Source organism: Benincasa hispida, chromosome 8 (assembly GCF_027475165.1).
Source record: "Benincasa hispida cultivar pf3 chromosome 8, pf3_genome.v1.1, whole genome shotgun sequence".
Taxonomy (NCBI): domain Eukaryota; kingdom Viridiplantae; phylum Streptophyta; class Magnoliopsida; order Cucurbitales; family Cucurbitaceae; genus Benincasa; species Benincasa hispida.
In genome coordinates this window covers 16,977,991-16,990,593 of record NC_143485.1, presented here as the reverse complement: position 1 = coordinate 16,990,593, position 12,603 = coordinate 16,977,991, and the positions used below count along the sequence as shown (strand labels likewise).

At 32.9% G+C, this 12,603-nt stretch overlaps 1 protein-coding gene across 1 annotated transcript; it reads left to right on the top strand.

The window, feature by feature from the left end:
* Positions 1 to 1,258: 1,258 nt before the first annotated feature.
* MAPKKK14 (mitogen-activated protein kinase kinase kinase 14) lies at positions 1,259 to 3,300 on the top strand. Its single transcript, XM_039038000.2, has one exon. It carries the CDS (start codon positions 1,579 to 1,581, stop codon positions 3,043 to 3,045), a length of 1,467 nt encoding a protein of 488 aa, XP_038893928.1. The 5' UTR covers positions 1,259 to 1,578; the 3' UTR covers positions 3,046 to 3,300.
* The last annotated feature ends 9,303 nt before the right edge of the window (positions 3,301 to 12,603 follow it).

Below are 12,603 nucleotides of genomic sequence, written 5' to 3'. Positions count from 1 at the left end.
CTAAATTTTTATAAGTGAATTAAATTGGACTTTAAGATAGAATTGTCTTTGAAAATTGTAAATGCATTCATTCTAATAGCCTATTTTATTTATTTGACATTTGGAGAAATGTACACAAGTGTGAGAATCGATGCATTGATGATTTGTAAATATAATCTTGTTAAATAATCTAAATTGATTCACTTATGGTAATTTAAAAGCTTGATTGAAATAATTATAAGTTTCATATTCGAATTTTTAGAATGAAAAATGATGTAAATTAAGGTACTTACTAAATTTCAAGGTTTAAAATTGATACCATTAACGATGACATATTAAATTCTTTATTTGATGAAAAAAATCCACTCCTAATCCAAATTATTTGAAACCCAAGATTATAACAAGAAACAAACGAATGGTGAAAGCCTTCTTAACAAGTTATTTGAATTCTATTTCATATTGAATGGATCCAAAAGACATAAGTTGACATGATTTTTTTATTTTTTATTTTTTAGATTTTGAAATTCTGAAAAATAATAGTGTATGAAGAATTTGAAATTGAAATTCTAATATGCATTCAAAAACATAATCTTTGATACTTATAGTGCTCTACATTATTATAGAGTTATTTCATTTTTTAACCATTTTTTAAAAAAGAGTAATATTTGAGTCCACCTCATACTTATTTTCAATCTCCTTTTTTAAATTAGGTTTAAATACTATTTTAAAAATTAGTCTTAAATATTTATTTTAGTTTTTGATTCATTTTGGTTCCTACATTTTTTTTAAATGTTTAGTTTTATCCTTGTACTTTAAACTTTGGTTATTATTTTTAAAAAAAATTTGGTTATTATTTTTTAAAAAAATTATAAGTAGTTCTTAAATGTTGAATAGTGACCATTTTGGTTACGTAATCTTGAAATAGAAATAAAAATGAAGGGATCAAAATAATTACTCTTTAAAAATATGTTGATGAATATAAACACCCTCAAATATAGAGACGAAAATGAATATTTTTAAAGGATAATAATTGATGCACCTACCTTTGTGCATCTTTGTAACCAATCAAATCAAGAAAATATTAAAATATTTAAAAAAAGTAAAAAATAAAATTTGTCACATGATAAATTATGATTGAATAATTTGTTGATTTGTGCACCTATTATTAATTTGAAAATTAGATAATGAGAATGAAGGAAGACGGAAAGTAGGAGATTAAACCTAAATTTAAGATTAAAAGCAAAGGTTGAGATGGGAAGAAGAAAGATGGGATAAGGATAAAACTCAAAAAATCAAACACGTTTCAAAAGCATCGAGAATCGCAAAACTTGGTGCACATCCACCCAATAAAATTCAGCCTCTTCCCATTTTAACCGTTTCTTCAAATTATCCACATTTCCATATCTCTAAATCCCCCCATCAAATAATTTTCAAATAATTTTCTTTTATTTATTTTTGCACAATTCTTTTTTCTTTTTTTGACCCCCATAATCAATGATCCACGCGCCTGTATAAATACTCCCTCAACACCCAAATTCTCAAACCATTCAACTTTTCCTCAACCTTTTTTCCTCTGTTTCTGTTCTTTGGGCACTGAAAATGGTGAAAACGACGCCGCTTTCGTGGACGCGAACTAAGTCTGTCATCGGAAAGGGCTCGTTTGGTACTGTGAGTGTCGGAATCGGGAAATCGGACGGTCGGATCTTCGCGGTTAAATCTGTAGAACAGAGTATTGGATTCCGGCGACAAATTGAGTCTTTAGAGAACGAAATTCGGATTCTCCGATCGTTGAATTCGCCTTACGTTGTGGGCTTTCTTGGCGATGATGTTTCCAATGAGTCTCCCACGACGTCGTTTCGAAACCTGCATATGGAGTATTTGCCAGGTGGTACGGTCGCCGACGACGCCACTGCCGCCGGCGATGATAAGCTTTTACGTGAGAGGACACGGTGCCTCGTTTCGGCTCTCAGTTACATTCATTCCAAAGGAATTGTTCATTGTGATGTTAAAGGGAGGAACATTTTGATCGGATTGAATCCCAGGGTTGTCAAATTGGCTGATTTCGGCTCTGCAATTGAACTTTCCCGCGCCGGTGACAGGTGTCTCGGTTCGATTGCGCCACGTGGGAGTCCACTGTGGATGGCACCGGAGGTGGTCCGGGGAGAATTTCAAGGGCCGGAATCGGACGTTTGGTCAGTTGGGTGCACGGTCATTGAAATGGTCACCGGAAAACCAGCGTGGGAAGATTTCGGAGCCGATACACTTAGTCGAATCGGATTTTCGGACGATTTGCCGGATTTTCCAACACGGTTGTCGGATGTCGGCCGGGATTTTCTCCGGAAGTGTCTCAGAAGGAATCCTAGTGAACGGTGGAGCTGTGATCGGCTGCTGCAGCATCCATTTCTTGCGGCGGCGGCCTCGCCGGAGATTGCCGTAGAGAATTCCCCCAGGTGCGTGCTTGACTGGGTCAACGGCAGTTTTTCCGACGACGAGGAGGAAATTCCGATCGCCAACGAAACCTCCGGCTTCGGCGGGCAGGAAAGTGAACTCTCTGGTAAGGAAAGAATTGGGAAATTGAGTACGAGTGTATGGCCGAATTGGGAATCGGATGGTTGGTCGCCAGTGAGAAGTTGTTGCAGTGAAGCAGCGGCGGAGACGGAGGCGATCTGTCGGGAAGAAGAAGAAGATGACGAAGGGGCAGAATGGGAATATGGGAATTTGAGAGGGGTAGAAGGGGAAATGGAGGGGACAAGTTCGGAATATTTGGAGTTTGTAGCAGACAATCACGGAAAATTGGGTGCCGAATATTCAAATCATGGCGGTATGAAAATTCCGGAGCGGCCACGTAATAATTACGGCGGCAGTGACGGTGACGGTGGCGGTAGCGGTGGATTAAGTTTCCGGCGGTGGGGGTCTGAAAGAGATGAAATTACAACGATAACCTCGTGGAAATACTCAATTGAATGGATATTATGTTATTATTATTATTGGAAAATATTAATGAAGCAATTGGTGTTATTTGGGAATTACACTTTATTACCTTTGTGCCTAAAAACATTGCCTTAAATTATATATAAAAAAAAAACTTAAAATCAATTAATAAATCACTTTAATTTTTTTACCAAACTTAAATTGATTTTTTTTAATGATTAATGAATATAATTTAAGGACTCAATAAAAAAATTAGGTAGCTATTAAAGCTTAAAGCTTAAGCACCACATGTTTCAAAATAAAGGAGGATTTAGCCCACCCAAAAAAGGCCCTTGTACAATTAATTCAAGTTTAAGGTTAAAGCAATAAAATCAAAATTTTAAATTTAAATTTGAGATTAAATATAGGTTAAATTATAGAAAACATACAATTTTATCTGTCTAGTTTTTATTTGATCCTAATTTAAAAATATTAAATGTAGAAAAAAAATATTTAAACTTCTACTTAGTCCATAGATTCTAAAGTTTATATTTTTATTTTCGAGTTTTGAATTTTGTTTTGATTTGATCCAATACAACTTTAAGATTATAACTAAACTTTTAAGCTCAATCTTGGATAAATATTTACTTTTAGATGTCTTAAAAATTTCATATTATAACTATTTTAAATTAAGGAGGAAATACCTTGTAGTTTCTAAATTTTGGTTTGATTTTTATAGTCCCTATGTTTGAGTTTTGTTTCAATGTAGTAAATGTCACGAGATTTATATTTTTAACTTCAGTTTTTCTTTAAATATTCACTTTCAGTTTAGTGTCGATTAATTTCAATTCATATGTTTTATTGTTCATAGTTTATGGTTTTTGTTTCCAAAAACTACTTCTTGAATTTTTAGATCCCGTTAAGTAACCATTTCGATTTTTTGTTTTTAAAAATCAAGCTTGTTTTCTTCCCATTTTCTACAATAATTTGCATACGTACAATTATTGAATTTTCAGTCAAATTTCAAAAACAAAGATAAGTTTTTAAAAGTTATTATTTTTTTAAAATATATAAAATTTAGCTTATTTTTTAAAATCATTAGTAAAACGTAAATAACAAAAGAAACAATCTGGAGGTGGAAGTAGTATCTATAGACTTAATTTTCGAAAAAAAAAACAAAAAAATCAAATGATTACCAAACGAGACTCTAGTTTTATGTTTTTATATATTTATTTTAATTTTGAAAACACTCCTAAAACATTGATAACAAAACATAGGAACCAAGAGATGAGAGTAGTGTTTATAAACATAATTTTAAAAAATAATAACCTAAAATCAAATAATTACTAAAGAAGGCTTTAATTTTGAGTTTAAAAATTTAATTTGAAATTGGATAATGGAACGGATAGATGGAACATAGAGAGAAACCATTATCATAAATGTTTAGTCCAATAATAAGGCATGAAAGAAAGAATGGGGGGACATGCATGGATCACTATTTCCACCAGAAAATGGGATGAATATGTGAATAAAGGAACATGTGTTTGGATTGGAGATGTAGTTGTTTGGTTTTATCATCATAAATGGTTTCACATGTACCTAGAGATACACAAATTACACACATTTGATTTGTGGTTTCATTGATTAAATGAGAAAAGGAACAACATTGAATCCTTATCAATATTGTCTTGTCCCTCAACTAATACTTCCTCTATACCATATCATATCATTTGCCCTATCACTCCCTATCTCACACTTTGTCTCTCATCCTTAAAGAAAAATACTTTTGAGTTTGGTGCGGATTTCAATAAAAAAAAAAAATCTATATAACGAGAAAAGAAAACTTCTAATCTCACCATTGAAAAGTTTTGTAAAAATTTTATATATTTACATTTTTTTTATGAATAATTTATTCGTTACATTCTAAGTTTCATACGTGAATTTTCAAAATTGGACTTTTAATTTTGTGTTAAATAGGTTATTAATAAAATCAATCTTTTTTAAATTAATTTATATCTGTTGGATATAAATTAACTTTTAACTATATGTTTGATAGATTCGTCACCCTTTTATTTATAAATTAATGGAATATATATTTTAGAGAATCTTGGTAGCTTTGGAGATTTTTATTTTTTGATAGGAAAATTTCTTGATTCTTTACCTTTTTTTTTGGGTCTAATAAGAGATTAATCAAATTAAGTATAATGTATTAAACAAATATTTTGAAGTTAGCATTAAATGAAAATTATTTTTTCATGAAATTTTGTTGCATTTAAGGGGAGGTGTTTAAATGTCAAAATTACTTGAAATATTTTTAAATATGGCAAAATCTCACTCTCTATAAGTGATAATAATGTAGACAATGACATTTTATTATATTTGTAAATAAGTTGAGTTATTTTTTTATATTTGAAAAAAAAAATCACATTTTTAATCATCAATTTTGAACCAATATTTTTCTTTTAAAAAAATCAAACCAATATTTAATATACATTTTTACGAACAAAAATGTTAATTAGAAAAAAAATTAAAGATTTGGAGAAGAGGCTAGAAAACATGAGAGGGCCGAGTGGAATTAAGGGCCCGTTTGAATTGATATAAAAAAAATGATTTTCAAAAACTCGTTCTTATTTAAACACTTTTGATCCAAAAATGTCTTATTTTTTGAATTAAACACTTGAAAATATATTTCAAACACACCTTAAGGCGGGGTTGGCAAAATTCTCCGCGGGGTCGAGTCCCGATTAGGGCAGAGAATCCCCGATTTGACCGGAGATGGGGTCAAATCGGGAAATTTTTTTGGGACCCGTCCGGGGACGGGGATAATATCCCCAACCCCGACTCCGATCTCGATTTTATATAGTTATATTTTTAATATTTTATAAATATATATTTATAATATATAAAATAACTTATTTATATGTATGTTTATAATGTATACTATAGACTTATAGTGTTGTAAGTCTAATATTGAATATATAAATTCTAAATTTAAGCCCAAAACTCCCGCTTCCTGCCTTCAAATGGCGGGGACGAGGGAATTTCCCCCACGGGGCCGGAGATGGGGGACCCTCCCCCGCCCTGCCCCGACCCCGTTGCCAACCCTACCTTAAGGACCCTTTTGGATTGACTTGAAAAAATATATTTTTAAAAAACTCATTTTTATTTAAACACTTTCGACAAAAATTATTGAAAATAAATTTCAAAAGCTTTTATGAATAGTTGTCAAACACTCCATTTTTTTCCTAAAATGACTTATTTTTAAAATTAAACACTTAAAAAATACTTTCCAACCATACCCTAAGTCATATTTTTAGTGATTTTCAAATCGTTAAAACCATTTTTGTTAGAATTTTCCATTTATAAAATTACTTTAAAACATATTTTTAATTATTCAAAATTAGTATAATGTTTGACTTTTATCCTTTTAAACCACTTTTTGTATCATTAAAATTGATTTCATATCATTAAAAGAAGTTCAGAAAGATGTTGAAAATGAAAAAAATAGTGTTAAATATTTGAAAATAACTCCCAGATTAGAATTTTAAGTTCATTCACCAACAATTATAATAAAATTTGAATCTATATTAACCATCCATAATTGGAAACAGAATCGATGAAATTAACCCAATGTAAAAGTGGACCAAGAATTTATAAGGGCAATCACAAATATGGTAATCGGAACAAAAAGATTAGAAGATATAGTCTAATGTAAAAAAATTGTAGATATGACAAAATGTAGATTCAACTCTCAAAGTCTATTATCGATGGATTTTGCTCTATTTACAATTATTTAAAATGTTGCGAAATCCATTATTCTTATCCACATATTTATAAAGCACTTCCCTAAGTTTCTATTTTTGAAAGATACGCGGATGTGTAAGTAAAAATACTAATTGAAAGTTTTTTATTCATCTATTATTAGGATTATAAATGATACTAAAATCTTGTGACATAGGTAAGAAATGAATTCGTCACATATCTTTCTAACCCACGATTCGTAATCAATGAATTCATTGCACAACTCAAGAGTTGTAAAAACTAATATTCTTATTATAAATAATAATTTAATATATTAATACAATAAATATATAAATACAAATATAGTAAATATATAAATCTATTAAATGGATTTTAAATAATTAGAAAGACAATATTAATTCTAAAAGTACTGCAATAAAAATTGGAAGAATTAATTAATAATGGGCTGGGCTGAAAAAATGGAAAAAGTTGGAAACAAATGTCATTGGAAGCAAAAACCCACCAAAATTGGGCCTAGAAGAAGCAAGCTTTGAATACTCAATCAGTGATGAAGCTAAGGTGTATGCGTAATAGAATAATCAATGAAAACAAACATTGGCTAAAATGTGAGGGACTAAACCATAACATTTTGGATTTATAGAAGATTATGCTGGTGGCAATTTGTTTACATAGGATGGGAATTTTGTAGACAAGGTAAAGCAATAGTAATTTCATGGCAATATTAGTTCCATCAACAGGTAAAACACAGCAGAATGCTCGAGAGACATAGGATTTAGAGCACCGTCAACAGAATCATTACATTCAACAACAAAAGGCATTGTCATAGTAGTTAGGACACTAGCACCATTATATTCATCAATAGCACACACATAAGGAGGAGTCAAATTAGAAGCAGAAGACCTGGATTGAAGAAGAATAGGTGTTGGATTCGACAACACCCTTAGACTATGAAACGGTCAGAAATTGGCGGTTGGACAAAGTATGGAACCTGCAAAACAAAAGCTCGTTATAGGTTGAGTCACAGATCTCACTCTCTTTAAGACGTTTCGCGGCTTTGCTCAAGTGTGCAAGTAGGTCAGGAATATTGCCAAGTCATCCTCAGGATAAAACAACTCAACAAAAAAACTCAATTGGAAATGCACCGTTACCGATTGGAACACACACCTTTTTGACTGAATGCTCGGAAAATCGGAAAAGAAAACAGAGGAGAGGGATTGAGAGAATGAAATGTTCTGTCGAAAAACTGCTCCATTTTAAAGGCCTTCAGTGCTGAATTGCCGCGGGAGAGAAACGCGGTCAGCCTCTGAACATGCATGCAGAAGTCGCGGGTGGAAGACAGACAAAAAAATAATGAAAAAAATGATATTTTTATTAAAAAAATAATCACACATGCGCGCCTTGCCAAGCTTGTCCAACCGGACGGACGGCAGCACGCATGTGGGACGTCCACCGAACCCACATTGGCATATCTCCTCACTCCCTCCAAAACATGGGTACCCTTGGGGCCCAAACCCATAGTCCAAGGTTGGAGTACAAAAAGTGATAGGATGAAGAATCATGCAACGGAAGCAATCAAAATTCATAAACACTCTGATTACATTTAATTTGAGTTTTAAAAGCATGCAAAAACATATTTTACGAAAGAGGATTTCAAAACCAACATACCTTTGAAGAATTCCTCAAATCCAAGCTTCTTTTTAGGAAATTTCAGCTCAAAATCTATAGTGAACCACTAAGAAATCTTTTCTACTATTTTCAGACTTGAATTTGAGCAATGAAACTTAAGATTGAAGTGAATTTGTGAAGGAAATGGTGTGCGATTTTAAGATGAAAAAAAGTTTTTGCAGAAACCAGTTTTCAACCGTTCAATCGATTATAATCTGGTCAAATTGGAGGTTTTATTATACTTATGCATGAAGGCACTTCAGGAACTCAACTGAAGCCACCTTCAATTCCAGCTACAAGTGGGATAGGTGATTGGATTAAGAAAATCCACCTTCTACTTCATGAAATTGTGGATAAATCACTATCTTCAAATTCCATTTTTCAATTTTTAAATTGAATTCTTATTTAGTTAATTCAAAATTTAATTAAATCCAAAAAATTCAAAATCCAATTTCTCAAATTGGATTAAAATTGAAAAATAATTTGATTTTAATTAATCAAACAAATTTAGTTAATTAAATAATAATTTAATATCAAATATTAAATTAATCAAACACTTAAATTTAAGCATGAATCCTATTCATATAATTAATATTTAAATCAATATTCAAATATTATAAACTCTCCAATTTTATTTTATTTCGACAAATTAAACATTAATTATACCGGATATAATTATACAAATTCTAATTACAATTTGAACACTTCAAATTAAAACTTAAATTCAATTTGAACATTTCAAATTGAAATCCAATTTGAACACTTTAAATTGAAATCATTCCAAATTCACTCAATTTTCTAATTCAAGGTGTTCATCTTTTACGAGCTAGTAGATGGATCTTATGGGCCTACAAATCATGAGCTCCAACGATTTGAAATCAATTGGCTAAAACTCTTTAGACCGAATTAATCAATATTCGTTAACTACCAAGTCACACCACTATAGCTCGATAGTTGTAGTCTCCTCACTGTGGATATATTTGTGTCCACTTGATTTAACCATAATCAGTATGTCGACCCTTCACAGGTTGTTCGTAAATAACAACTGGGTCAAATGCTGTTTACCCCCCGAAATTATATCTTGCTCCTTAAGTTTCACTGATCCTCTAATGAACAATCGGTTTGTGATCCAATCATTAAACTGTATCCCTTTCGAGCCAATGAGAGGGTGTGGCCCCTTGTTTAAGACCTGTATTCAGAACTTAAGAGAACAACCTTCCTCCCATCCTTAAATCGGGTAGGCATGAATTCCATCTTGCATCCTATATACCCAACTATCTACCCGATCTTACCCCTGAAATGGGAGGCTTATTGAGTCGGCGTCGTTGAGTAACCATCATCTATGCAAATCTAAGGATAATCCTGAATAAACAGAAGTTCATAATTAGCTCAAAATTAAGATCGAGTTACCTAGGTCATCTATGCGAAATAGTTAGTCTTAAACAGTAAATAACGTTATAAAGTAAGAGTGACTTATTTCTTGGTTCGATCTTATGCAAACTCATTGCATAGGACATCCTCACTCCTCATGTCAATACATGAATGAATCAAGATCACTTCGTTTGTAGCACCTTACAACAAATTGTAACAACTATAGAGTGAGCCGCATCCTATAGTGTTACTGGAATAAGACACCCAACCTTATTTGTATACTATAGAGCATTTTGGCCATTTACTCGAACTTGATCCCTCTTTATATCTCCATATATAGTTCAAGTATTCATAAAATAGCCATGGATCTTAGTTTATTGGATTTAGTCATTATAAGTGCAATTTACAAATTCAATAACAACTTTATTGAATAAATGACAAATAACATCTTTATTGATAATAGAAAATGTTCAACTTTACAAACTGCGAGTTTTATGACATACAACCCAATAAAACTCCCACTTGGACTAAAACTCCAGTGGATATATACAAATATATACAATGTTGAGTTCAATGAGAGAAAACATACAATAGAATAAATACAATAAACTAGGGCATTAGATACCCATTATTTCTTCCACTTGCTCTAGTTCTAAGTATCTCGTCGTCCGAGTCCCACTAGGTGACCTTCGAATTCTTTAGCCGAGAGGGACTTCATAAATGGATCAGTCAAGTTGTCTTGTGAAACTATTTGCATGACGATCACGTCTCCTCTGTGTACAATCTCCTTGATAAGATGGTATTTTCGCTCGATGTGCTTTCCACGTTTATGGCTTCTAGGTTCCTTTGAGTTTGCAACCACTCCACTATTATCACAATATAGGATGACTGACAAGTGCATATTTGGAACTAATTCCAAATCAATCAGGAACTTTCTGAGCCATACTGCTTCTTTTGCTCCTTCACTTGCAACTACATACTCAACTTCCATTGTGGAGTCAGCAATACAACTTTTCTTGATACTCCTCCATTTACAGTAAAAATTAACCCCGAAGTTGATTTCTTTGAATCAATATCGGTCTGGAAGTCAAAATCAGTGTATCTAGTAAGGATCATACCCTTATGTCCATACACGAGCATATAATCTCTTGTTCTCCGAAGATATTTGAGGATGTTTTTAACGGCAATCCAATGATCATATCCTAGATTAGACTGAAATCTACTGATAATTCCAGCTGCATAGCATATGTCGGGACAAGTACATAATATGACATATATTAAACTCCCTACTGTTGATGCATATGATATTCGTTTCATAACCTTAACCTCTTGAGGTGTCTTAGGACTTTGTTCCTTAGACAGATGAATTTCATGTCTGAAAGGTAACATTCCTTTCTTGGAATTTTGCATTTTATATCTAGACAACATCTTGTCTATATAAGATGCCTGAGATAATGTTAAAGTTATGTTGTTGCGATTCCGAACTATTTGGATCCCAAGAACATATTGGGCTTCTCCCAAATCTTTCGTTTGGAATTGCGTAGTAAGCCATCTTTTAACGTCGGCCAGAAATTCTACTTCATTTCCTATGGGTAGAATATCATCAACATACAGAACCAGAAAAGCGATAGTTCTGTTAACGATTTTCATCAACATTTTGTTCAAAGCCATAAGATTTGATCGCAGTGTCAAATCTCATATTCCAGGATCGAGATGCTTGTTTCAACCCATAAATGGATCGATTAAGCTTACAAACTTTTTGCTCTTGACCTTGTTCTATAAACCCTTCTGGTTGAGACATGTAAAAACTCTCTTCAAGATAGCCATTTAGGAAGGTTGTCTTGATATCCATTTGCCAGATTTCATAATCATAAAATGCAGCTATACAAGAGTATTCTAATAGACTTTATCATGGCAATCGGAGAGAAGGTTTTTTCATAGTCTACCCCTTTCTTTTAGGTAAACCCTTTTGCCACAAGCCTAGCCTTATAAGTCTGTACCTCACTAGCTTGTTTTTTCATAGTCTACCTCTTCCTTTTAGGTAAACCCTTTTGCCACAAGCCTAGCCTTGTAGGTCTGTACCTCACTATCTTGGTCTCATTTTTTTTTGTAGATCCACTTACAACCGAAGGGTTTTACCCCTTCTGGTTGATCTACAAGATCCCAGACTGAATTGAAATACATTGACTCTATTTCAAGGTTCATGGCTTTAATCCCCTGGTCCTTATCCACATCTTCCATTGTTTGTTTTAGAGTTAATGGATCCTCTAAGCCATCATCTGGTATGATGACTTGAGTTTTAGTTAAACCCATATACCAGTCAAGCTTTTGCACAACCCTCCCACTATGTCGAGGCACTCTCAACTCCTAAGAAGGATGTAAAGTACCAGTTTCATTAACAGCTCTTGTTGATGGACTTGCTCGATCAACAACTCTTATTGATGCATTTGACGTTTCTTTGGTTATTTCATCTATTACTAGCCTATTGCGAGGTTGATGATTTTTATGTGGTCTTCTTCTAGGTAAGTTGCGTTTGTCGATACAAATATCTTATCTTCCCAAGGAGAAACCACCTTTTGTCTTTTTAGGGTAACCTACAAATAGGCATACCTTTGAACAACGTTCCACCTTCTTAGGATTTTGTACCAACACATATGTTGGGCATCCCTAGATCCTGAAGTGATGTAAACTACCTTTGCAAGGTGTTTCTGAAATGCTTTTCAAGGGAACAATGCTCAATATATACACCACAGTCTCAACTGCGTGTCCCCAAAAAGAACTTAGCAACTGGGCATAACTCATCATAGAACGAACCATGTCTAACAAGGTTCTATTTCTCCTTTCTACCACACCATTTTTTTTAGGTGTGTCAGGTGTTGTGGGTTGAGACTGGATTCCGTGTTCTATCAAATAGTC

Excerpts from the sequence above, each read along its gene's own strand:
- MAPKKK14 (XM_039038000.2), top strand. The coding sequence starts at position 1,579 with ATGGTGAAAACGACGCCGCTTTCGTGGACGCGAACTAAGTCTGTCATC.